The following is a 25,175-nucleotide window of genomic DNA, read 5'->3' as shown; positions in this document are numbered from 1 at the left end:
TACCTTCCTGTCTCCAAATCCACCATATCTCAGTTTTCCTGCCTCGGGCCTCACTTTGATGGCCTTAGCTCTCCTCAGAAGCCCTCGGGCTCACTGGTGGCTGCCTGGCTCCAGCCCATGCTCTACTACTTCCTCTCAGCCAGGGGGACTCCTATACACCCTCAAAGCCCAGGTCCCAAGCCCTCTCCCCAGCAGCCCTGAGCCCTTCAGAATTCATTCAGCCCCAGGCAGATCCCCTTGTTAAACAGTCCTGGCCGCTTCCTTGTTTATTCTGTCCCCAGGGCAGGGCTGCTGTGTCTCCTGGGCCGAAGTCCAGCTAGGCGAGAGGCTGTGTTCTGGCTCATCTGCTGGGTCCCAGGGTGGTCCCTGGGGTCTGGGGAAACCAGAAACCCCAACCCTTGCTCCCCACAAGACCGCAGGCCCCTCACTCATCACTCCCTATCCTGCCTACCGTCTGGGGTCTGGGCGTGGGGGGTAGGGAAGGCTTTCGGCAGGTGCACAGGAGGGGAGGGCCCCAGGTGCCAAGCAGGGCTCTGTGCTCAGTCCCTGGGCCAACCTCCAAGGGCGGCTCTACTGTCACTCCTATCCTACAGATGAGACCACCAAGAGTGGCTAAGGGGACCTGTTTGCCCGAGGTCACCCAAGGTCAGCCCATGCCTCAACTGTGCCTTTAGCTACTGGCTGGTGCAGCTCGAGACTGAAACAATGGGGTGTGCCCCCCCATCCCTGGCCTGCTAATGAGAAACAACACAACCCTGAACTGAGGAATTCACACTGTTGCAACCATGTCTGCCTGTCCTCACATATCAAGTGCTCTCAGCCCCCACACTGGTTGGATGTCTGGCCGTGGTGCCCCAAGCCTATGCTGGGTGACCTAGAGCTGGCCGGTGCTTCCTGGGCAAGGGTCTATTTTGGCTCTTCCAACCCATGAGGGTCTCCTAGCCCCACTCCTCAAACTGTAGGAGTAAGAGGCAGCAGCCACGGCCTGCTGTCCACCGCCCTGCCACCCGCAGAACCAGGGCCTGTGCCAACGCCCCAACCAAAATAGTGGCTGAGATCTGCCTGACAGCTGGCGTTTATTTTTGCATTAGCAGAAGCGGGAGGGAATTAGCACCTGCCCGACCCGGCTGCAGGGAGCCAGACGCTGTCACCTGCTGCCTGGGCCCAGGCCCTGGAAGCTTCCGTAGGGTGGGGGCGGGACATGGCCTTGTACAGGGTGAGGCCTCTGCTGACCCTGCCTCTGGGCCCCCCATGGGTGGCCTGGGACACTCAGGGGCAGCTGTTTGCAGGCTGTCCTCCCAGGACACGGGGGCCCCTATGTGGGCCAGTCCTACTCATCTCAGTCTCTGACACAGAGGTGGGTCAGAAGGTCAAGGTGATGTGGCCAGAGGGTTTGGGCACATGCACTGGGCTTTCTGGGCCTTCTTCTGTGTGACATGGGCTTGTTGATGGGTCACATACATGCCGTAAGCACCAGGGTGTGCTGCCCCCATGATAGGGTAAAGGATACAATGCTCCCAATGATACCAGCCCTGCCTCTGGGCCAGGCCGTGTGTGGACACTAGCCTCACACCACCCTGAGGAGCAGGACCCATCAGGTCAGCTGACTGGAGAGACACTGAGGCCCGGAGGTCACATGATGCAGCCTCAAGGACACATGTGGGGAACTGGTGGAGGTCAGAGGACAGGCGGCCTGCTCCTCCTCTTCCTCCCCAGCACAGCTCACCCTCGGTGAGGCACTCACAGGCCTGGTGTTGTGGGGCTCCCTTCCATCCCATGGTGAGAGGGGGAGTGTGCGGTCAGTGGTGCTCACTGGGGCTCATGAGTCTTGGGGTGCCCAGGCCCAGAGCATGGGAGTGCCCTGGAGGCAGGAGCTATGGGACCTGGGAGCCTCCTCACAGGCACCCCCACTCTGGCTAGGCATGAGTCTCCTCCTGGCTGGCCCTGACCACCCCCACTGCCCCAGCTGCATACCCTGTGTGTGTGTGTGCGTGTGTGTGTGCATACGTGTGGCCAGCAGCCAGTGCCCCACAGGCCCTGGACAGGCACCTCTGCAGCCACAGTGCCTGCCCCCCTCCGACCCCTGACCCGGCCCTTCCTAAGGCGAAGGCCCCAGGGCCCTACCCCACTCACATCCTCTCCCCACATCTGTTGCTCAGCAGATGAGGCTGTGTGGATGAGGATGTGCTTCACTGCCGCCACATGCAGGCACACGTGTGAGACCCCCCCAACCCCACTCCCTGGCGCACAGCGCACTGCTCACCAAGGTGCCGATGGCGCTCCCGCAGCTCCCGGGGGTCAGAGTGGCGATAGGTGTCACGGAGGTGGTGGGCCATGGCTATGTCTTCCAGCCGGTAGTGTGGCGGTGGCGTGGGGTGGGGCAGCCCATTGCTGGGGCTGTAGCGCTGCGCGGGGCTCAGGGTACAGGGCCGTTTGCTGAGGTGGTCGGGGTGCAGTGGGTCACGGTCTGACCCGTTCTCTTTGGTCCTGACCCAAAGGGTAGGTCGGGGGGGGGGGGGCGGTGGTCACAGACCATGAACCATGGACAGAAGGCCAGGCGGGAGGGATAAGGAAGAGAGGTGAGGGCAGAGGAAGAGAAAGAGCCAGAGGACAGAGACAGATGCACAACAAGAGACATGAGGCCCAGCCAGCACCCCGCTGTCCCTCCTCCTCTGGGGCTTGCGCCAGCCTCCACCCCATTGCTGGTGTCTGGGCTCCTGGGGCCAGTGGTCAAGGAAGCCCGAGCCTCTGTTGAGGGAGTGAGGAGCTGGGCACGAGGGCCAGCCCAGGTGCCTGGACACTTGGGTCCATATCCAGCCCAAAGATGAGAGCCAGGCAGCTTTCTGCTGCAGAGGCTCCCTCCCGACCCCTCCCTTGTTCTCCTGGGGGGGCCATCTGAGTCCTCAGGACACCACACCCGGCCCTGTGCGGTGGCCTTGAGGGCTTGGCCCACGGTCTCAGCCCACTAGCTGCAGGCCACGGAATGCAGCACCATGTTGGCCTGGTACCAGGCAGCTGCCGAGCCGGGCTACCAGAGGCAGCTCAGGAGAGCCAGGCAGGGCAGGAGCCAGCCCTGCTGCCTGCTCTGCAGCCACAGGAAGCCCCCTTACCTGTCAGGTGTCCTCCTTTTGCCGTTCTCGTTGACTTCCAGGAGGAGCTCCGAGGAGTCGATGGGGGAGGAGGCGTTGGCATCCAGCAGGAGCTGCTCGTGCTGGGCCAGGTACTGGGCAGGGGTCTGCTTGGCCAGGCGGGCGCAGTGCAGGAGTTCCCTCTGCAGCAAGGGCAGGTTTGCCTGTGGCAGGGGAGAGGTGGCCTGCACTCACTGCGGGCAGGGCCCAAGACACAGGTGCACTCTGATGCGAGGCAGGGAGGCCAATGGCCAGCCTTGTTTTGTGACCTTGGGCAAGTTGCATGACCTCTCTGGGCCTTGTGCTCCTTCACTAAAAGGGGAATGCGGGTGGAACTGTACCCCCCAGGGCACGCAGTGCCTTGAGGTTCAATGGAACCCTGAGTTCAGATCCTGGCCCCCCAGACTGGGGTTTATCCACTTCATCAAGCTTCCTGCACTGGTGGCATCTGGAGAAGGCAAGCAGGGGATCATAACCAGGACTCCATGCCATCAGCCCTGGGAGCAGACACCCAATTACCTGCTGTGTGGGAAGGAGAAGTGAGGCTGAGAGAGGGGAAGCAGGCACCCTCCTAGCTAACTGTAAAGGGAGGAACTGGGAGCAGCACCCCAGCAAACTGTGGAGAGGGGAGCTTAGAGCAGCACCCCAGCTAACTGTAGAGGGAGGAGCTGGGAGCAGCACCCCAGCTAACTGTAGAGGGAGGAGTGGGGAGCACAGCGCCAGCTAACTGTAGAGGGAGGAGTGGGGAGCACCGTGCCAGCTAACTGTAAAGGGGGGAGCTGGGAGCCGCATGTGGCAAGTCTGTTCTGGACCCCAAAGTGCAGGCTGGAAATCCTGCTGTCCCACAGTCTTCCCAGAGGCCCATGGCCCAGCAGGGGGACAAGCTGGACGGGGGCCCACGGCAGGCAGCTTGGGAGAGCCAGCCGTTCTGAGTATTTGTAAATAAATACAGTTCCCCAACTTTCTCATGGTGTTTCAGAGCTGCTGCCGCCTCCTGCCTCTGCTCTCCCGCCTCTGTTAGCGCATCCACCCGGACCTGACCAAGCAGCCGATGCATTTTTGTCAAGCAGTGCCGGCTGCTAGGCCTGTTTTTCTATTTGGATAGCTGAACGGGCGCCAGCCCGCCATCTGTCGAACACGTTACGAGCAAGAGCTGGGAAAGGAGGTCCCGGGAGGTCTGAAGACGCCAAACATCCTCCCTCTCCCTTGCTGGCCGCCCCTCCCGAATGGCCTCCCCTTGGCTGGCTCAGCAGGGTGGGGACCACACGGGCACCGGCTGGTTGCTGTTAGGGCAGTGGAAACATCTGGATTCCCGGCCGGCCGGGGCCAGCTGGGAGCCAGGGCAGAGGGCGGAGGGCCGGCCGGGTGGGGCAGCGTCTCCCAGCTTCTGGAAAGCTGCACCACGTAGCCATGCACGGTGTCAGGCTGGGAAGAGGGTTCAGGGGTCCCTGGGGCCCTTGGTGGGGGTGGGGAGGAGAGGGAACCCCAGACCAGAAGAACCCCCCCCAGCTAACAGGCGCCTTGGTGTCACAGGTTCCTCTGGGCTGATCACAGGAGCCCTGCGAGCATGGACACTGCAGAAAGGCCCGGAATGACCTCCTTCACAGATGGGCACTCAGGCCACAGGGGAATCAGTGTTTGCACCCCGATTATGATCACGGGGCTAGTTGAGCTGGTGACCCACATAATGAGGACTTATGGTGTTGCTGCTGCTTTGTTGAGCTCCTTGCCTGATGCCCACAAAGCCTGTGTGCTGTGGGCCCATGGTCAGCCCATCCTGGCTCTGGCCTGTAATCCCGGGCTGGCCACTTTACTTCTTCACTTCTCCCTCCTCTGTGCGTGGGGCCATGCGAAGCTGTCTCTTGCCCCTGAGAGGGGGGTCGCTGCATCCCTGGCGACGCAAGAGAGGCCCGAGACCCTAGCCCCACGCTGGAGTCTGAGCCAGGCTGGCCACAGTTCCAAGGGTTCCCATATGGGCACAGCACATGGTGGGCGGTGCTACCCGTCTGCTCAGCCCAGGTCACAGACTGGAGGGAGACCAGGGTCCAGCCGCGGCCAGGCCGGGGGCACTCCCGCTGTGCTCCCCTGCAGCCTGTGTTCTTAAGTGGCCGGGGCTCCTGCCATGGGAGGGGGGCTCCCCGGGCAGGACCTCCAGGCCAGGGCTCTGGCCGGCACCTCATCACCAAGGCCTGCAGACAGAACTGGCTGCACCCCAGAAGCTCCATATCAAGGAGATGGACTCCTTGTCCTTGACAGTCTGCTGGCCCAGAGCCCCGGTGGGGTCACAGGCACAGAGCATGGCTGGCAGGCCCCTTAGTCCAGCTGGCCCCGATCACCATGAGAGCTACTGAGGCATGAACGCCCCCGAGGAGCCCTTGGGGACACTGTAGGCAGAGGGGAAACAAGGCCAGGGAGATGTCTCACCAGCCGCATTAGGCCCAGCCTGTCCTGCCTGACACCACATTGGGCTGCGTCTGGGCAGACAGGGGCTGTGGTGTGCGGTGGGTGGGGGGCTGCAGGCCTGCCTGGGGCCAGAGCCGGGGACGCCGGATGTTCCCTGCTCCTCCGATAAACATGGGCAGCTGAGCGGGCGGGGACATCTGCTGTAAATATTTGACCTGACAGAATGAGCAGGCTCGCTGTGTCCCCAAAGATGGGGACCGTGGAGTCAGCAGTCAGCGGACGGAGGAGGGAGGGAAGGGCAGGGCTCCTGATGAATTGCGAATGACTGCCAGATGGGCCCAAGCCCCGGCTCTGCTGGCGGCTGTCGTCCCAGCTCAGGGTGTGAGCACAGCAGGGTGTGGGCGGGAGGGCAGGAAGGAGGGAATGGAGGACGGATGTGGGGCGGACTAAGGTCCCCAGGTCAGGGACAGGCAGGGCAGCCGGGTGGCCCAGGGCACACCCAGCAGAGGCCAGGGGCTTGGAGTCCGATGGATGTGCCCCCTGCTCTCATGGTTGCAGGTGCCCACAGGGGCAGCTGCAGAAGAGTTTGCAGAGCGTGCCTCGTCTGTGGCGGTTTTAAATGCTCAGGTGGGGACACGCGACCTGAAGTGAGCATGTGCCCTGTTCACACGTCACCTCGCGTACCCCTCCCAGTGGCCTGAGGATGACTTCTGTTGCACGTGTGCAGAAGCTGAGTCAGAGGGGGAGCTAGCTGGGCCCAGGCTGACAGCAGCCTGGTGGCAGGGCTCAAACCCAGGAGCTTGGGACCCCCCGGAAGGCAGCCCCAACCAGGCCGAGTCACGCAGGTGCGCTGTGCCCAGAAGGGCCACATGGTCACATCTCTTTGGGAAGTGTTTCACCATTACCCTCCCTGGGAGACATGTGATTTCCCTTGTGGAGCCAAGGCCTGGAGAAGTACCACAACACAGAAGCGGGTCCAGGGGTTCTGGAACTACGCTTGTCTCATCTCTGTACACACACAAACCACCCAGCATTTGTCAAAACACAGATTCTGATCTGGGGGCTCTGGGCTGGGGCCCAGGAATCTGCATTGCTCACAAGCCCTGGCGCAGCCGTTGCCACGGGCCTGCCACCACCTCTTCCTGCATGGAGGGTCCACTATTTGTCTTCCACATTTGACCACAGGACCCTGTTCTCTCTGACACCCATGCATGGCTCTGTCTGCCCACCCACAGGACCCCCACCACCTGTCCCTCCATCTGTCCCGACCCTCTCCCTCCCTGTACTGCAGCCACACGCCCTCCCTGCTCCTCAAGCACAGCAGGCACTCTCCTACCTCGGGCCTTTGTGCACCATGTCCCTGATGCTTGGGAGGCTCTGTTCCTGCTACCCACCTGCTTCCCTCCCTCACCCTCCTCAGCCCATACCCAATCCCTCTCGTCTCCACCAGTCTGTAGCCATCATATGTTGACCAAGTGCCCTCCCACCGGAGCCTCGGTTTCAGGAGTGACTCTGCCTGCTGTGCTCACCACCATGTCCCCATGCCTCTTGCTGCAGTACCAGGCACATAGTAGGTGCTCAAATCACAGCTGCAGAGTGGATGAGCGTGTTTAACCAATGATGTAGGGGTGCCCAGGGTGCCCTGCGAGCATGGGGTCTGGGGCTGACGGATCTGGTCTGGCAGCTGGCGTGCAACAGATCAGCACTGCTCCCACAGTTCTCTCCAGGGTCCCGTGAGGGCTGAGGGTGGTGCCCAATCACAGATCTGGGGCTTCGTGGTGGACCCTGCTACCAGAGGGGATGGATGTGTCCTTACCTTCAGGAAGGGAATGACGAATGGACGCAGAGGGAAGTTGGTGGCCTCTTGGAGCTTAGAATGGAACTCCTCAATGGTCAGCGTGGAGTTCTGAGGGAGGAAATACACCTCACGTTGGCCTGAGTCCAGTTGCCCCGCCCTAGGGTCGCAGCACGCCCCTCAGCACACTGCACGGCCCCACTTACCACGAGCCCCAGCACCAGTGTGCGCACACGCTCCCCGATCTCTGGGGAGATGTCGCTGCCAAACTGCTGCAGGGTGGTGAGAAATCGCTTGAGCTTGCTGAGTTGCCGTGCCCCACAGGCAGGGGGCAGGTGCTGTGTGGACAGCGAGGCTGTGGACGAGGTGGCTGGGCCATTGCTGAAGCCACTGGGCATGGATGGGGCACCGTTGATGGCTGTCGGAGAGTGGCTACCGTTCATCACTGTGGGAGGAGAGGTAGGCTGAGGACCAGAGCCGAGAGCGCGGGTGCATGCTGGAGCCCGCAGCGGTGCCATGGGGGCACCAGACACCCTTCACGGACATGTAGACTGGGGCTCCAGGTCGGCAGTGGGTGGGGCTGGCTGGAACATGGCCTCGATCCAGGGGCAGCCCTCGCTTAGCACCACCCCTCCAGCCTTGTTCTGGGCTGCACGGTCATGCCCTCTACAGACAGGGGGACACCACACTGGACCCCCACGCTGCCTGGCAGAGGCCTGCTTCCCGTCAGGCTACTCAGGCGTCCGTGTGAATGGGCAGAGGGGCTTCTCCACCATTAGGGATCTGCTGGCCTACATCCCCTTATCTGCGGATAGGTGGCCCATCCTTCCTGAAAAGCCAGGACGCTCACCTCTACCATGATGGTCCCAAGTGATGCCCCACTGCCTACATGGGCTCTGTCACCTGGGCTGATAGGGCTTGGGGTGCGGCAGAGGGACCTGGACCCCTGAGACAAGTGGGGTTGGATCCCGGCAGGGGAGGCTCCGGTGGGCTGCTGTCTGGGGCTGCCATATGCACGGGGGTGAGTGCACATGAGCCCTGGGCTACGTGTGGAGGATGGGCAGGGGACCTAAGGCCACAGAAATGAGCACTGCAGGGGTCACAGGAGCAGCACTGTTGGTCACTGGGGCCCCAACAGTAGGGTCAGTGTCCCTGGGCTGATGGACACCGTGCAATGTTGCAGGACAAGACCTTACCACTTAGCTTCAAGTGACAAGAGGGAAAGGCTGAGCCTGCACCCAGAGGTCAGGGAAGCCCTCCTGTCCCCGGCTTGCATCCCACTTCCCTGGCCTCAGGATCCCAAGCCTCAATGACTAGGTCTGCAGAGAAGTCAGGGATCGTGAGCTGCCAGGGCCCTTGGTGACAGTGGAGGGGGTCCAGATGTAGGAAGGGTGGCTGGCATTTCTGGGAGTCCTGAGGCTTGTCTGAGACACCCAGCGGCCACTCACACCTTGCCTTCTCAGCCAGCTGGCTAGGCACCTGCTCTGGCAGCTCCTCGTGTTCACATGCTCAGCCCCTTGCACGCTCACCAGCCTGCCCCTCCTCCTGCACCTGAACACGCTCCCTACATGAGAGTCTGAACCCTGTGCCCTGACACACGCCTTCCATTCCCCGTGGCTACCCCCTGCCTCAGCATCCTTACACACACTCCCACAGGCACACGTCATACACATTCATGCTTACACATGTGTGCACATGCACCCCACATGCAGACATATCCATGTACCCTCAAACCCACATGCACATGCACGTATGCACACGTATGCACACGCACACTGGCAAACACATGTTCACACACACCTCACCCGCTTGGCTGGGCTCTGAGGCCCATGCCTTGCCCCTCCCACCTTGTCCAGCTAGGTCTATGCACAGAGGTCATGCTGGGGAATCTGGGAGGGCAGGCAGCTCAGGACTCTGCTCCCTTAGGACGGAACTTCTCCGAGGCTCCAGCCCTGTCCACAGATCCACAGCTGAGACCTGGCAGCCTGTGGCGTGTGGAGATGGGGAGTGGGAGCTCCTTTACTGGGGATGGAAATGGGTTGCTGCCACAGTCAGCTCTGTGAAGTGGCTCCTCCCGAACAGCCAGAAATGTCTGTTTACTCAACTTGCTTTGGATGCTGGGGGTACTACTTTGCCACTCCAGACCAAGCCTGCCCTGCCCATCCCGATCTGCAGACCCGTGTGGCCTCACTCAGCCTGGGGCGGTGGGGGGCAGGCCCACATGCCAGCACCCTTCCCTGAGCTTCGGCCAGCTTGGGGCCTTGTCACACCCACCACCCCCTGCAGGCCCAGGGCACATGGCTCCCGCTGGGTCCAGCCCTGGGGCTTCACTGTGCCCCGTGGGCTCTGGAACCAGCCCACCCCTGCCCCCAGAGCCTTCCAATGAATGCCCTCTGTGAACCCTGACTCTGCTCTCTGGCTTTGCCTTCCCCAGACACTGCCCACACCTCCTGCTGCGATGACTGGCTCCTCTGTGCTGACCTGCTTGCCAGCGACACCTGCAAACACTCTTCCCCGATTCACTGAGCTGCACTGCTGGCCAAGAGCCAGGCACCCAATCCACAGGTGGCTAGGCGTACTATGGTCACACACACTCCATACACTTCCCTAGGCTCCCTTCATCCTGCAGGTTAACCCTGGCACACAGCAGGCCCTCGGCAGCAGACAGACACAGCTCTGCCCTCACAGGCATGTGAAGCCACCCAGGTTGGGAATGGATGTCCTGCCTGAGCCCTCACACCTGCCTGGACTGGCCCAGCTAGGTGAGAATGGGGGCCTGGCCTCAGTTACTTTGCTTGCAAATGGCCCTTGGCCTGACCCAAAGCTCGTGCCTGGCCTCCTTCTGCTCCACGCTTCCCTGGATAATAGAATCTGGGCTCTCCTCCTTCTACCAGGAGGAGCTGGAAATGCTCGACCCTGATTGCTTTTACATGTTGGGGGATCACTCATCAATAACTGGCCACTACTCAGCAGAAGTCTGCAACCACCAATTGCAGGCCAGGGCTGTCACCATCACAATGTGCTGTGTCCTCTGCAGGGACGGGCTCAGCACTCTGCCCCCTTTGCAGTACACACCACAGTCGGAGCCCATTTGCCCCCTGGTCTGAATGGTCTTGTAAGCACCTTCCAGGGCCTGGAAGTGACACGCCAGCTCTGCAGTGTCACTGCATTTGGGGGCTTCCCTCACTCTGCGATGGAGAGCAAACGTCAAAGAGGGGACTCTAAGCATCCCCGTCCCTCACCCTCGCCAAGGTGTCCAGAGGACCCCCAGATAGACCAGGAGACCCCACTGTGCTGCCTTTTTCTCTCTCACTGGGGAGCTCTAGGCGACCCCCCAGTGGACACTGACACACACACGCCCTGGTCAAGGGTGATGACAGCCACTGGCCATCACTGTAACCAGGCTAGGAGATGGTCTGCTGCCATGGGAGACCTCGCCACAGCAGGGGCTCACTGCTCGCGGCCGAGCTGGGCCTTCACCCAGGGTCTGGACCTTCAAGACACTTCTAAGCCTTGCGGCTGTGTAGACCCCCGGAGCCCCCACCCGGTGGCTGCCGCCCCAGCCCAGGCCTGACCTCCCTGCAGCGCTCTTACCAGCTTGCCCTCGGTGCCTGGGTCCTCCCGGTGGCCTGCCTGCCCTCGCTTGCCCGTGTTCCCTCCCGAGGGCTGCTGGACGGTCTCAGCAACTTGCTAAAGAGACGCCGAAAATAACTCCCAGCCACAAGTGCTTTCATTCCCACAACAGGTGTGTTACTAAGTTAGACCGCACACGTGTCCTCGGCCGAGGTTTGGGGGCACACACTAGCACCCCGTGGCTCCCTGAGCCCCAGGGCCTGGGCGGGGGTCGTGCTGGGACATGAGACCTGACAAGCAGCCCCTCCTGCCAGCCCCTCACCCAGTCAATGTGAAGCTCACTGTCCTGACAGTGCTGTAGCTCGGGGGACCTGCAGGGCACCGCAGCCAGGTCAGGCATGTCACACGATAGCTGGGCGACAAAGCATCTTGGGGCATAAATAACGCACACCCATTGCATTACCTCTATCTAGGGGTCTGGGGGCTCTGCGGGGCCACACCAGGCCGTGCAGCCACTGGTGCAGTGTTGGGACTGACCTGGCCATACTCGCTAGCTAACAAGCTATGAATGTGGCCTTGAGCTCTTCCTGTTATAGGCATCAGCTGTGATGCCCGAGACTTCGAGACAGACATGTCTGCTGGCGACCAAGCATCCAGTGTGTTCTGGGCCTCATGGGGGACCAGCAGCATCTCACGGCTCCTGGTCACTGCCCTTGGCACTAGGTGCTGGGTGACTACCATTTTACAGGTGGAGAAACTGAGGCACAGGTGTGGTATGTGCCCAAGTCACCCTGCCAAGAGGGGTAGGAGTGGGGGCCCGAGCCAGGCTGGGGCCTGCCCTCTAGCCCACCAAGTGACAGACCCTCTGCTGAAATTTGACCTCCCAACTCTCGGATCTGGGTCTGCCTTATTTACTCTGTCCTGTGGTTGGAGAAAGGATGCTCAGAGAGGCCACCCGCCTGCCCAATGCCACACAGTTCATGGGTGCAGGGCTAGTGTGACCTCAGGTCTGTGACTCAGGGCCCTGCCCCCTGGCCCTCTTCTCTCTGAGGGCAGTACTAACAGATGCAGCAGAGGCAATATCAGGGTGTGCAGGCCACGGGGTGCACTGAGTGGCCTTCTCAGGGCAGAGGATGCTGGGGCAGGGACCTCCTAGGAGGCCGCGGTTTTTGTTATTTTACTTACAAAGACAGACCATAGACCATTTTAAGCAGCCATGAAAACGGCCATGGGGCAGGGACATCGTGGGTCCGTCCTCTCCATCTGTAAGCAAAATAAGAAAAACACGCTGTCAGGAAAGCCAGGCGGGTGGGCAGGGCTGCCCCAAGGGCGCCCCCCATAAGCCCCGCCCCTCTGCCTCTGGACAGCAGTTCTGGGGGTTGGGACTCACCTCCTTGGGCCAGTCCATCCCCTCCTTTGGGCCTCAGACCCTCTGCTGTAAAATCATGGGGTTGTATGGGGGGCTCTTAGGGCCACTTCTGGGAGGACCTTCCAGAGCTCGACAAGCAATGCAGCATCTGTGTCAGCATGGGTGGGACACCTGGGTTCCTAAAGATCTTTCCTCCTGGAAGGTGCCCGGTAACCCCTTGGCACCAACCTCAAGGGACCTGGAACCCAGGCCGACAGGGCTTGAAGCTGACTGACAGACAAGCCAATGGTGGTTTAGAAACAGAGCCCAGGACTGAGCCACCGTGACAGGGAGAAGCACTGAGCAGATAGAGATGCGATTTGTCTGATGAGCTAGAGTGAGTAGGTGGGGGCCGTGGGAAGAGGGCTGGATCGCTGCAGGGAGACAGTGAGCCCCCTGTCACAGGGGGTTATCAAGGGCAGGATGGGCCTTTGAGGGCGTCTCTGTGAAGAGCAGCCCCAACATCCCGAGCCATCTCAGCTGGCCTGACCACCACCTCAGCCATACGCAGCTTTGCTGCAGGATGAATTTGTGCCAGGGGCGGTCATCAGGCAAGGAAAACCACAGCCCTCAAGTCGTGCCTCAAGGTCAGTCTCTGGCCAGCTTGGCTCCCAGGCTGGTCCTGGGGAAGCTGGGGAGGCTCTGGGCAGAAATCCACAGCTGAGCACAGAGGCTTCAACCCCAGCAGCCAGGGGACAGACGCAGTCAACCACCGTGGTCAGGGAATTCCTCAGGTGCAGGGACAACTCTGAGGCCCCCTTGGGGGCAGTAAGAGACCCAGATGGACACCCCAGAAGCCCACTGACATGAAAGTACCAGCTTAGAGAAGAAAGAACCACTGGTCTCTTGTGACCAATTTCTACGTAGAGCCAGGACCTCCACCCCAGAAATAGGAGTGCATGGGGCAGCAGGGGCACATGTGGGGCAAGAAGGCCATGAGGGGGACTCTGTACCGCACACAGGCCCCATCCCTATACCCCACCTGGAACATCTGGTTCCTGGCCTGGTGATTTCAGGAACGTGGGTCCTGTACCAACAAAGAAAGTAGGCCGAGGGTGACGTGCCCTTCACAGGCAGGAACCGGCTCTTAGCCCTCGGTCAGACCAGCCAAACAGCCTGCTGACCTCCCTGCCTGGGAACTAGGCACTGGATGGTGGGGTTGGCATTTTAGGTGGGGCCCATGGCCTCGTTTCTTGGGAGCTGCTAGCAGTGCCATTAAATCAGCAGAAGCCTCCCCCCGAGGCCAAAGGGGGTTGGGTAGACAACTGCCTGGTGGATGGAGCCCGCCTAGGGTTCAGCCCTGGAGGGCTAAGGCCTCACAAAACAGGCAGAGGTGACCCTACTGGCCAGTAGCTGTGTGACAGGAAGCCCAGCCAGCCCCTGCCCACCACCACCCCCAACAGTGGCTAATGCGACCCCGGCCTGGGCACCGAGGATCACCAGAGTACAGAGCCCCTGCTCTCCTGGGGGAGGAGGCAGGGCCAGGCATTCATCTCGGTCCCCATTACACATGTTTACCCTGGCTCAGACCGGCCCCATAGGAAGAGAAGCTGGAAACTTCTACACAGGGTGGGGTCTTGGCTACGAAGCTCCTGTGTGTATAGGGCACGTGGGAGCAGGTGGTATGGTTCCACTTGCTGGACCATGGCTTGGAGAGGTCAGGAGGTCGGCTCAAAGCCAACACCCTACAAGTCTGGTTGGGACTTGGGTTGCCCGACTGTATAGCCAGCACCTTCCTCCAGATGTAGGCTGGGTCACAGCCAAGCCCCAGTGAACCTGGGCTGCCTTGCCTTGAATGTCAGCACCGGTACCCTTCATGTGCAGGGATGAAGGGAGCTGGGCCTGGTGGTCTCACCTGGGCTCTGGGTGGGTGGAAGGGTGTCTTACCACCACACTGAGGCACATGAGGCTCCTTTCCTAGACACACCCACTTTGCTTGGGTTTTAAACCTGGGGAAGGCTCCCCTGGGTGTGGGGCTTTCTGGCCTCTGGATATGCAGGGAGAAGGTGGCATGTGGATGCTCTCCATCACCCACCAGAAATGCTTAGGACACACCACTAAGCCCCTAGTCTTGGGGGGCACGGAATACTGGACCTCCACTGGCCCAAGCCTGGCATCTCCCTCCCAAATGCTCAGGACCCCAGACTCACTGAGTCACCAATTTTTCTGACTCAAAGAACAGTCTCCAGTTGTGTTTCTGGACTGTGGAAGTCCACCCAGAGATGCCGTGTGTGCTGAGACACTCAACTGCATCAGTCACAGCCAGGGAGACACTGCCTGAAGGTCCAGTCGGACCGTCACATCTCTGGCTGCAGAGCCCTGGGCATCGGAGCCCGGTGCAGAGCTCCTTGGAGCCCAGGGCCGCCTCTGACAGGCTGTCCAGCCCTCAAGTAAGCTGCTGTGTGCTGGCAGGGATCCCCCTGTCCCCCTCTGAACAGCAAGCATAACAGCTAACTCTGATAAAACACTCACAATGTGCTGGCCGCTGGGTAAGAAACTGTATTAACTTACTTGTCCTCACAGCAGCTCCGTGAGGCAGGGACTATGGCGAACCCTGCTTTATGGATGAGGGACGCCAAGTCCAGAGAGGTTAAATTGCTTGCCCAAGACCACAGAGCCGAAAAGTAGAAGACTTAGGATTTGAACCACCAGACTCAGGCTCTGAGCCAGGACGAGACCCGTCTCAAGGGCCCAACGTTTATGGGTTCAGGGCAGAGGGCCCCCAGCACTGGCCTGACTCACAGTAGCTTGAGCCTCAAACAGCTCTGGGGGACATTGGCCCTGCCCACTCACTGCCCCAGCCCTGGGGTTACTCACTTGTGTGTGGCGTGAAGGAGGGGAGTCGGGTGGCCCCCTGCGATGCGGCAGGTGGTGGGGGCGGCATGCCGGGGGGTGTGGAGCGGGGCTGCGTCTTCACTTCTGCAGGTGAGTCGGGCATCGTCGCTGTCTTGTCCGTCCTGTCCACTGCGGGTGGCCACGGGAGCCCCAGGGGAGAGGAGAGAGAGATAGGCCTGGTGACGCAGGCTGAGAAGAAGAGAAGGCCCCGGCTGGGGGTGGACCTGCACAGCTGGCGCCCCAGGGGCTCCTGGCTCTGCGCCCAGCCAGGCCCAATCCAGGGCCCCATGTGCCCCCAGATAAACCTCAGCTGTGTGCCCAGGTGGCTGACATCCCACCCACCTGGGATCAGAGGGCAGGTGTGGGTCAGCCCATTTCAGGTGCACTGGAGGGTGGAGCTGGGAGAGTCCTGGGTCAGAGAGATGGGGCTGGGGTCCTCACTGGGGGAGCTTGGGTTTACCCCCTGTAGGACAGGGGGCTACATGCCCCCCCAGGCAGTGGCTTGCAAACACTGCCTCTGTCAGCATCCCCTGGAGAGTGGGTGCAGAGATGCCAGCCTCCTCACCCCCACTTCTGATGCAGGAGATCTGGGGAAGGCCCAAGCATTTGCACTGGTAAGGGTATAAATGCAGGTAGTTGGGGTTGCCCCTAGAGAAACCATGGTTCCCAGGACCCTGGGAGCTCACAGATGTCAACAGGCTCACCTAGGGGGAGATCTTCCCAGAAAGGCGTGGGAGGCAGACCCTCTGGGATAGCAAATCCCTAACCATCTGCTGGCCCAGCCAGGCAGAGGATGCAGTCAGCTTCATGCTACTCTAGGCCTGGCCACTCCATATGTGGTCCATGGACCAGTGGGTGGTGTGCCCCTAGACACTGTCAAGATTCCCATGTGGTCCCTGGTGCTCTGCTAAGGGTCAGGGCCCAGAGGGAAAGGCCTCTGGGTGAATCTGACCATCCACGCAAACCCTGAGCCAGCAGCTGGCCATTTTCACAGCTGGAGGATGGCGAACCCTGCCCTCCTCCTCCTTCTCTATGTCAGCCAGCGCCCAGGTGGGCCGAGACATCACAGAGGCAGGATTTGGGGTGCCCAGCTGCTCAAGGAGGTCAAGGTGAGTGTCCTCTCCCTGCAACAGAGCCACTGCCCTGAGGTACCCTGCCAATGTCGATGGGGCCTCCCCCAGGGGCCGGAGCCATGGCTGGGGCTGCACACCTGTGAGCTGTCCCCTGTGGCTACATGTCATGTGTCTTCTGCCTCTCCCCCAGGGCCCCGCAGAACCAGGACAGACATGGACACATATGTGCGTCCAGGGCAGCCGGCCTCTGTGGGTGGTGATGAATAACGCTGACAGATGGCATTTACTGTTACCTCGGGCCCGATCCACTGCAGCCACTCCCCTCTCACCCCCTTACAGAGCAGATATGCCCATCGTCCATGGTGCCTGGTGGGGCTCTGACAGCCCTCTGCACCGCAGGGCCTGGGGGCTGACAGTGAAGAAGACCCCTCCCTGCCGGGCCCCCTGGAACAGGGAAGCAGCCGGTAATTAGCAGCCACCCAGGCCACGCCGCACCTGCTGTCCACTCAGCTGCAGCCACTGGCCTCTGGCCCGCTGGGCGCCCTGCCCCCCTGCAGCCCGCCTGTCAGGAAGCTGATGGCTGGGCACACGTGTGCTACAGCTGTGGGGGCCCATCAACACCGTGCCTGGCTGTGGGGCCGACAGCCAGTGCCTGGTGACAACCAAAGAAGGCAAATGTGGCCAGCCACCGTGGGCCACCCCTGAGTCTTACCCGGCCACCGGGGTCCCACGGGCAGGCCTGGGGGGGGGGGGTGTTGCAAACACACGCCAGTTCCAACTTTCCAAAGCCTTTCCACACTGGGGGCTTTGTTTCTGCCGCACCACCAAGGACCAAGCCTACCGCACAGGGCGGAGGGAGCCTGCCGAGCCCGTACACCTCCTCCCCTGGTGCTTGTGTGACAGGGAAGGGCCACTGAGGGCGAGCACAGGCACCAGGGATCTAAGCACCAGGTCGTGCAGCGCCCCCACCACCTTTGAGAATCTGGCTCATGGACACACTCAGCCCTGGGACACCCGCCAGGCCCTAAGCGGGGAACAGGCAGCGCCCTGCCCACGCCCCACGACCTCCCCTGGCAGAAAGGGAAGCGCCCATGGCAAGTGCTCATGGCTTGCTCTGCGCACATGACAGTCATGACTCCTCATTCTCACTGCAGCCCTGGCAGGGGTAGGGGGGCCCTGCTAGCCCCGATTCATAGGCACAGAGGTGCCAAGGCCACACAGCAAAAGCAGGTGTGCCTCTGCCGGCCAGTGTGGGTTTGCAGGTTTGAACCCTGCGTGTTCTCAGTGCACATTGTTCTTCCAGAACAGGTGGCAGGTCTGGGATTCAGACTGAGGCTGCTGGGTGAAGGTGGGGATGTAAGCCCAGGTGCACAGTACGGGACCACAGGAGTCCCCTGAGCCGTGAGTTCCGGCTCTACTGCTTTCTGGCTGTGTGACCCACGGTCAGTCCCTTCACCTCTCTGAGTCTCCTTATGTCCCTATCGAGGGGTGGCCATCTGTGCACAAGTGCTCGGTAAAATTCAGCGGAGGTTTATAGAACAACTTGTGTGCTGGGACCTCAGCACAGACCCCACCCTCGGGGAGGAGCAGAGGTGGTACAGTGATGCCGAGGAACAGCATGTGTGGTGACGGAGCAGAGAGCACAGAGGCAAGAGTGTTCAGGGAGTCTGGGTGAGAAGCCTGAGTGGTGGCAGGTGCATGTGGGCTGACTTTGTGCAGACAGAGGGAGGAGCCACTGAAGGCTCTGCTGACACCCTTCAGCAGCTTCCACTGTACATGGGCCTTCCTGTCTGATCCAGGCCACCCCTCTCACCCCTCCTGGGCCCCTAGAGCAGCCCCCCACCCAGAATGCTCCTGCCTCCCGGTGGCTCAGCTCTGGTCTCACTTCCTGGGGAGAGATGCACCCCCACGTCAGCCCTTCACCCTCGGGATCGTCACCCGACTCTGGGATGACCTTGCTTCCCGTTCCACACGGTCAGGTTCCTGTGGGGGGGGGTGTGTGTGTGTGGAGACTTCCGGAAGGCTGGACTTTGCACACATGGGCACAAGGGCAGGATGCAGGGTGGATGGAGACCTAAAGGTCTCTCCATGCAGAGGGGTTGGAGGGGGAGGGTTGAGGTGGAGGTGCCGCTGGGCAGGGACAGTGGGGGTGGGTCCACCCAGGGCCCAGGCTTGGAGGGAGCTGGATGCCGCCCTCCCAGGACAACTCACTGCCTCAAAAGCAGGCCCACAAACTGGCCACCACCTTGGGGTGCAGGACGGATGGAAGGAGACAGGGAGAGATGCTCTTAGCAGGGGGCTGGCACCCAGCACAGTCACATAACAGGTGGTGGGGGCTATTGCTGCTGCTGTGACCTATCATCTCCTCCCCCTCCCAGAACCCCAGGCTGTGGGGGAGCCCCGGCCAGCCTGTAGCAGCTCCGCCTGACCAGCCACAGCCTGTGTGCAAACAGTAAGGAGCTGCGGGACAGGGGCTGCCTTGTTCTTCCGGCTCTGGCTCCCCACCCTGCCCCCTCTCCAGACCCCCTTGCCAAGCCAAGGGCTGCTCCCTGGGCCCCCGAGACTTGCAGCGAGGCTCAGACTCCCATGGCTCTCACTGGTTGGGGGCTGTCTTGGCGGGATCCTGCGCCCATGAGGCAGCATACACAGGAGCTGGCCTCAGCTCAGGGTGTGGGGTGCAGTGGGAAGGCCCTGCCATTGGATGCTTGGTGCCAGGAGCCAGTGAGGGGGACAGTCCCGCTTTGTGTTAAGGCTGCCAGGGAGGGCTGGCTCAGCTCCCTGGCGGCGTCCTGACCCCGGCTGGAAACCCCGGTGGGCCCCATGAGGCTGCTCTTCCCCGCTCTCCCTTCTCAGGTCAAGCATCCCCACCCAGTGTCCTCATGCCCATGCTCTGCATACAGCATTGGGTAGAACCCCCACAACGCAGCCAGGGCCCCACATGTCATGACTGCCAGGGTCACCCGGCCTGGGAACAGTAGACGCGGCCTGACCTGTCCACTGAACACCACCTCGGCCTCTGTCTCCCGCACTCCTGATTCTGGGGTCCTCTGAGGCTGAGTCTCATTGATTGTCCAGCTGACGGCGGGGGCTCCCCTGGACAAGCTCCATCTTAGGGGGCTCCAATTAGGCAGATCTGGTCAAATTTTCTCACGATTTTAACATATAAGAGGAGTATCCACTGCCCCTAGGTAGGGCTTAACACCCGCTCCCCACACATCAGCTCATCTACCCTCAGGTCAGGAAAAGCAAAGAGACCCCAAGGACTGATCTTTACAGGAGTTGCACACTATAGACTCATACTGCGCTCACTCAGATGGTGAAGCAGCGGCTCAGGGAGGGTAGGTGACTTGCTCAGGCCTCAGAGCCGGAAGCCCAGAGCCTGCCAGGCAGAGGAAATTCAGAGCTGGAGCTGCCCTGGGAATGCCACATGGGATCAGAGGCTCCTCATTCTGAGTCAGGGTGGATGCCCTGGGCTGTCCCAACAGGGGCAGGCACGTGTGAGGACCATCTCCCATCTGCATGGAACTCCTTCTGACCCTGGAGCATCCAAAAAGGAACGAGAGCCAGCCACCAGCATCCCATGCCCTCCCCGCCAGTCCTGTCAGCAAAGAGGGGCAAGGCACCCCGGTTCTTCCCAAGCAGCCCATCAGGGGCCGCTGGGTGAGTACAGAACCCTGCCCTAGGGAGGTGAGGGGCCAGCGACAGGAGTAGAAGCAAGGGAGCATGGAGTCTGGACCAGGGACATGGAGCCCAGCAGCCAACCTGGAGCCTGGAGCAGCATTCCGGTCAGAGCAACTGCCTGGTGCTGACGCAGGCAGGGACACCCGCAGGGAAGGGCTGGGCCCCCATCCCGGGGCCCTGGCTCAGAGGGGGCTCTGACATACGTGGAAGAGAACATTCCTTATAGGAAGGGCCCAGACCACTGGCTTGTGTGACCTTCCCACAACCCTTGGAGGCCGATGGTGCACTTCTCTTCTTTCAGATGGAAACTGAGGCACAGAGGCCAAGCGACCTGCCCCGCTCACACAACTAAGTAGGGGGCTGGATGCTGGACATGACCTGGGCATGTCTCCCACCCACCCTCTTCTGCTTGTCTGCACACCACCTTGCAGAGGCTTCCTTTGGTATGCCCTCCAACCCCCACCTCCCAGAGGGCTGGGGGCCTGCTGTGGGGCTGGGCAGGTGGGGTCAATCACATCTCGGCATCCTAGCAAGCACAAGAGCCAAAGGGTGAGCAGAGGCACCAGGTCCTCCACACCCAGCCTTGCCTCCCACCCTTGAGAACATTCCCAGACCCTGGTCTGCAGGCCACAGGCCCATGGGAGACCCTGCATCTTTCCCATACAGTGTAGCCAGTCCCCAGCTGAATGTCCCTAATCCGTCCACAGAGGAAGCAGCTCTCCAAGGCCGGGTGGAGCCGGTGGGAAAGAACATGGAATGTGCCGGAACAAGCCACCCCATCCATCACTGTCCCTGTCTGCCTGTGGTTCCCAGCCCGCCCTGCCTGGCTGAGAACTGGCCAAAGCCCAGAGCTTCCAGCCCTGGGGTTCTAGAACCTTCTGCTTGTCTCAAGTCTGCAATACTGCTGGAAATAACAAGCCGCTGCTTTGATCATTAGGGTCTGATTTCTGCTTATAGCACATATGACCCTCACAGAGGCCGTAGGAAAGTAAAAAGGTTAGATGCCCCAGGCCCTTGGCATGGGCATAGGCAGGTACTGCCCATAGGTAACAGAGCCAGAGCCATGACTGAGTCCTGATCACCTGCCAATCCTTTTTTTTTTTTTTTTTTAAATTTTTATTTATTTATGATAGTCACAGAGAGAGAGAGAGAGAGAGAGGCAGAGACACAGGCAGAGGGAGAAGCAGGCTCCATGCACTGGGAGCCCGATGTGGGATTCGATCCCCGGTCTCCAGGATCGCGCCCTAGGCCGAAGGCAGGCGCCAAACCGCTGCGCCACCTAGGGATCCCTCAATCCTTGACCTGAGCCCTTCACACGAACCACCTCAGCTCCACCCCACAACAAGCCCATGAGCTGGGCAGATGAGGAAAGTGGCCTTAAACACAGGCCATCTGGCCCCAGAGGCCACTCTGTTAGTCATTGAGACTGGGCAAGGCCCTCTCTGCTCCTGGGCCTGCTGTCCCGGGATGGATGTGGCCCCAGCCAGACCCCTGTCCTGGAGTGATGCACAGGCACGGGTTCCCGGGACGATGGAAAGGCCAGCCTCAGGAGCAGGGGAGCTGGGCTGCCAGGGCCAGGGCTCCAGGAATGCCATGCAGGGCCTGCGCCTCTGTCAGGGTGGGACGTAGGAGGACCTTGGGCACGCCACCCCAGTCTCAGGGTGTGCATCTGTGTGCTGAGAAATGCACTGAGTGCTGAGTGTGCATGGCGAGCTCACAGCTCTGGGGGTGCCAGGCCAGGAGGAGACCTACATCCGTGGTGGAGCCTGACCTGCTCCTGTCCCTCACACGGATGGGGCACCTTCCTTACAGGGAGGGTGCAGACGAGCAGGAGGAGGACGGACCACCCCTTCAAGGTCATCTCGCCCAGACCAGCATCACAGTGGGTTCCACCACTGGCCAGATGGGGAGCCCGTCTCCACTGTCTCCCGGGAGCTGAGGGCTCCACACAGGGTAAGGTGCAGTGTGGGAGCTGGGCCCGTCCCTGATGTCCCAGCTTTTGCCTGTGGCCAGGCGGTGGGCCAATATTATAAAACTCCAGGCAAGGTAAACTCATGCACTTGGCTCTCCTAGGAACCCAAGGGGCAAGCCGGCCCTTCTAAGACATTTCCTAAGACTGGTACCAAATGGCTCCCTGATCCTGAGCCAGGAGCCTGAGAGCACTCCTGGGGTCCCCTGTGCCTGACCTATCCCTTCTCCTGTCCCATCTCCCACACTCCCTCCCTTATGCAAGTCTCCTCAGCTGTACCTTGCCTCAGGGCCTTTGCACTGGCTGTTCCCTCTGCCAGGGATTCCTTCCCCCAGATTTCATTATGGTCTGCTCACATCCTCTGCATATTTACTCAGAGGCAACTTTTTCTCTTGGTGAGACTGAGTGCCTGAAACACTGCTGGGCACACAGGAGGTGCTCAATTACAACCAAGGAGGCATTGTTCACTGACAGCAGCCTCCCTAGGGTTATGGGGTCCCTTTCAGTGGATGTGAGTCCTGACCTCTGCCGCACCTGCCCCAATGTGGTTGGCCAGAGATGGGAGAGGACTCCTCCCCGCTGGAAGGTCTGGGCAGGGCAGCAGCTGGCTGGTGTCAGGAATAGCCCGTGGGTGCCTGAGGGGAGCACACAGCTGCCGGGCCCTGAAACGAAACATCCTGCTCAGGCTGGACAGCTCCAGAAGGAAGAGCAGTGAGCTGTCCCCTGCAGACCTGCCTGGCCACCCACTGGGGCAGCCCAACCCTGAGGCAGAGGCATATGCACCTGTTGGAAGCATCTCCTCCGTCCGTCCAGGGTTGCTGGGTCTTCCAGCATCCTGAACCTCCCCACACACCAGCCCTTGATGGAGACGCCACTGTCATCTTGCTTTGCTCACGAGGACATGGAGACTGAGTCACACAGGAGGGAGATGCCCCTGGGGACCTCCAGGGTCCAGCCTAACATGGCTTCTACTCCCTTCTTCCTTCCCCTTTGGGCCCAAACTGCTGGGTGACATGGGGGGTGACCCACAGTCCTGTCCACTCTGCCTGCATAGCCTCGGCCCCGTCCTCCCAGTCCCCACCACCCCTTCCCAGGCATCTCCTCTGGTCCAGATGGGCAGCGCTGCTCACTGCTGCTCACTGAAAAGACTCAATGAGGCTACAGAGCTCGGACCCTCCTGCCCCCTTAAGACCACACTGTGACAGGCCCTGAGAGGAGCTAAACCAGACTCACACAGGAGCTAAACCACTGGGATGGGATGCACATGATGGGGAAACCATGTGGAGGCATATGGTGAGGCAACGGGTGCTGCAGGCACCCCTCAAAGGCAGGACCCACCGAAGGGCGCCCTGGAGACAGACGGGGATGCCCATCCACCACATCTGAGCACAGGACGCTGGCCAGGGGATGGCCACCAGGCCTGTGGCGTCCTCTGTGGACCTCTGTAAGGTCAGAGCAGCGACGCTTGGTGTGTGAGCACCCTCCTGAGTGCTCAGCGCCCCCCCCCCCCCCCGGGCTCTGTATCTGCGAAAGAAAGAGATTTGCAGGGAGGGAGAGGCAGGGACTGCAGGGCTGCCTGGGATGGTCCCCACACAGAAGGTCCCCACCACAGACTCAGAGACACCCCCCTGGAGGCCACTGAGCTGGGTGCAGGGCCTGGGCCAAGGGAGATCCACAGGCAAAGTGCCCAGGTGTGGGGTGCAGAGAGGAGGGGCCCCCAGGCCTCTGCAATCCTGTCCCGCTGCACCCCTCCTCCCCATATCCACCCCACGAGGGCCTGGCCTGGCCCTGGAGCGCTCTCAGAGGCCTCCCTGACTGGGAGCACACTTTCTGGGGTGGCTGGGGGCTGGGGCTCTTCTGCAGCCTCCCACTGGCATGTGTGGGATAAACAGGAAAAATGAGGCGTAAGTCCCTAAGAAGAGATGCATTCAGAGGGTCTGCGACCCACAACAGACATGGGTCAGCAGGCTGGGGAAGAGATAAAGGGGCTTGGGGGACTGCCTGCATTCTGGGTGGACTCAGAACCATGGGTGACCCTTGGTGCCCAGACGGGTGGGTCTGACCAGGAGGCTGAGTCCCCTCCTAAGGCCAATGTCAGAGGGAAGGCTTGTCTTTGATCCCCAGCAAAGCGACACAGGTTTTCGGCCCTAATGAGTCCCAGGCGCTTCCCACATGTGTTTCTCATCACAGCCTGCGCCGCCCCGTAATAATATAAAAGTACAAGGATTACTGCTTTCCCTCCGTTGGTCGGCTGGGCCGCCCACCCCCGAGAGTGCTCCCACCGCATCCATCCAGGGCTTCCCGCCCACCCTCTGGGCCTTGGCTCTGGCCGTGAACCCCACCCTCCACCACCACCCTTCCCTTCTCAGTGCTGAGCTCCTCAACTGCCTGTCCCAGGGGCCCCGTGACCCCCTGACCCCGGCTTGTGGGGCTGGTGGCCAAAGTCACAGGTCCCCACAGCAATAAAGCTGGGCTGGGAGTCAGTACACGGGGTTTCTCATCCCGCTCTGCAAACAAGTGTGAGCTCAGGAAAACCACCCAGTACACCTCTGAGCCTTGGCTTACCCCTTGGTAAAATGGGGCCCGGAGCGCCCGCTTCTGGGGTGGGGGTGGGCTTCACACACAGTGGCTAGCCCGCTGTGGCTCCTGCTGCCCCAGGGTGGGGCCCTGCTTGGCCCCCTACTCCTGTCTCCTGGTGGGAATATCTGTGGCTTCTCTAACCTGGGCCCTGGGAGGCAGGGAGGGCAGAGCCAGCACCCACAGAGACCTCCCAGCACCCACGAATGTGGCCTGTGCTTGGCAAGCAGTGTCCTGCTGAAGATGGACACACGGGGCCCCGGAGGAGGGGCCTGTCCTGCAACATCACACACCTGCACAGCCTTGATTTCAAGCTGCCTCCCTTCTGCCAAGAGCTGTTTACGCTCCAGGCTCTGAAACCCTCTGTCATTCAACTCCTCCTGCGAAAGCCATGAGGGACAATGTCGCTTGCTCTAGGTCACACAGCCATCACCCATCACACAGGGGTGACAGTGGGCCTCATCCCAGACACACCTGGCCTGCCTGTTGCCTGCCAGCCACTCTGGAAAGCATAGCATATTTACACTACAGATGACCTTGGGCTCAAGAACTGGGGAGACAGACGACTGTCCTCTTCTTATTCCAGGCCCTGATGGAGGGGGGCAGGCAGATGGGGCCTCCCCTGGTGCCTCCCACACTCTGGCTCCACCCTGCTTCCTCCCTCCTGTCCAGCATGCCTGTCGTGCTGCAGGGCCTTTGCACCTGATAGAACGCTCCCCCAGAACTTCCCAGG

The 25,175-nt window shown here is 61.0% G+C and overlaps 1 protein-coding gene across 8 annotated transcripts in view; it reads right to left on the bottom strand.

The window, feature by feature from the left end:
* Positions 1 to 25,175, bottom strand: part of CBFA2T3 (CBFA2/RUNX1 partner transcriptional co-repressor 3) — an 85,987-nt gene that overhangs the window by 5,521 nt on the left and 55,291 nt on the right. For 6 of the 8 annotated variants that reach the window (XM_038538045.1, XM_038538049.1, XM_038538048.1 and 3 more), the window contains 6 exons: positions 15,125 to 15,271; positions 12,085 to 12,162; positions 7,533 to 7,771; positions 7,348 to 7,437; positions 3,111 to 3,292; positions 2,264 to 2,487 (listed from right to left, as the gene is read on the bottom strand). In XM_038538045.1, the coding sequence (XP_038393973.1) occupies positions 2,264 to 2,487; positions 3,111 to 3,292; positions 7,348 to 7,437; positions 7,533 to 7,771; positions 12,085 to 12,162; positions 15,125 to 15,271 (960 nt within the window). Of the gene's footprint in view, positions 1 to 2,263; positions 2,488 to 3,110; positions 3,293 to 7,347; positions 7,438 to 7,532; positions 7,772 to 12,084; positions 12,163 to 15,124; positions 15,332 to 25,175 lie in introns of all 8 variants that reach the window. The other 2 variants (XM_038538044.1, XM_038538043.1) reach the window with 2 other exon arrangements.

Source organism: Canis lupus, chromosome 5 (genome assembly GCF_011100685.1).
Source record: "Canis lupus familiaris isolate Mischka breed German Shepherd chromosome 5, alternate assembly UU_Cfam_GSD_1.0, whole genome shotgun sequence".
Lineage (NCBI taxonomy): Eukaryota > Metazoa > Chordata > Mammalia > Carnivora > Canidae > Canis > Canis lupus.
This window is presented reverse-complemented; position numbering and strand designations above follow the sequence as displayed.